The sequence below is a fragment of the Blennius ocellaris genome (genome assembly GCF_963422515.1).
Source record: "Blennius ocellaris genome assembly, chromosome: 5".
Classification (NCBI taxonomy): Eukaryota; Metazoa; Chordata; class Actinopteri; order Blenniiformes; family Blenniidae; genus Blennius; species Blennius ocellaris.
The window spans coordinates 30,838,578-30,839,750 of record NC_137654.1 but is presented as its reverse complement, the minus strand read 5'-3'; the positions used below and the strand labels follow the sequence as shown (position 1 = coordinate 30,839,750).

The 1,173-nt window shown below is 43.6% G+C and overlaps 1 protein-coding gene across 1 annotated transcript in view; it reads right to left on the bottom strand.

Annotated features, from left to right (window-relative positions):
* Nucleotides 1-533: 533 nt before the first annotated feature.
* The window catches only part of LOC308130435 (pancreatic progenitor cell differentiation and proliferation factor B-like), an 8,408-nt gene continuing 7,768 nt past the window's right edge, over nucleotides 534-1,173 (bottom strand). Inside the window, 1 exon segment of the mRNA XM_080496836.1 lies at nucleotides 534-1,029. Coding sequence (XP_080352962.1) covers nucleotides 912-1,029 — 118 coding nt within the window. The 3' untranslated portion in view covers nucleotides 534-911.

Here is a 1,173-nt window from a genome sequence, read left to right as displayed (position 1 = left end):
TTCTATTTAAATCAAGTAGTTATAGAAAATTTCACCAATTTCACTGGTACCTCGAGGTAGAGAACAGTGAAACGGAGCGTCTAGAACAATCTGCATCCACATCTTCACATTTTTATTTATTTTTTTAAAGAATCAAAGTTTTTTTTTTTTAAAGAGGGAAAAAAACCTTTATATCCTGCCGTTTTGTCATAAATCAGTTTAATACAATTAGTTTCTTTGTTCCATCTTTTCCTGAATGAGACTTGTAACGACGCCAAGTTCATTATGGAACATTTGTTAAAATCCTCATCTTATTATTCAATTCTCTCCATCGTCTTATATTTCATAAGAGAAGTTTTATTGCTTTAAAGTGTTAAATTCTCATGCCTTATTAGTAATGTTCACTTCGGCTGTATTAACCCGATGGAAGTGGGATTTATGAATAAAGCTTGACCAGTTAAAACTCCGTCACACACAGAAAAAGCTTGCGGTGAATTGAAAACGAGCCAAACGGAGGATAAAGAGCAGAAGAAGAACGAGACGAGACGAAGGGGAAAGTTTAGGCTGCAGGAGTCTACGACTTTATTCACACGTGATAGAAAGTTTAACAAAATGCGTGCGTCTGAGCGACGCGGTATTATAAAACACACGTTACAAATGTTAAAAAAAAAAAGAAAAGAAAAAAAAGCTTATTTTGCTTAACATGGTTCTTTTTTTTTTTACGTTTTTTTTTTTTTTTTTGGTCATTAAAAAAAAAAGAAGAAGTTACACACAAAGAAAGGCAGCCTGTCCTACGATGGATGACGATGACAGAAAATAACTAAAGGGTGTAAACGGGGCGACGTCCCGTCACCTAGCGTTGGCCGTTGTTTTGGTTCCCCCTCCTCCCCTCCCCCCCCCCCCCCCCCCCCCTCCTCCTCCCTCCGGCGTTGTCACGGCGACGTCGGGGTTCCCGCCTCGCTGCTCTCGCTGGCCTGACGCTGCATCACCATCTCCTTGGCGACGCAGGTGATCTGGCCGTTGGTCACCACGGCGCCGGGGAGCCCCGCCCTGTCCGGAGAGGAGGGGGGGGGGGGGGGGGGGGGGGGGGGGAGACACACACACACACACACACAGGAGTGAGCGGAGGATCTTAACAATAAAACATGAAGTGACGAGCTTCCGCCTCAATCATCACCTGGACTAAATTACATC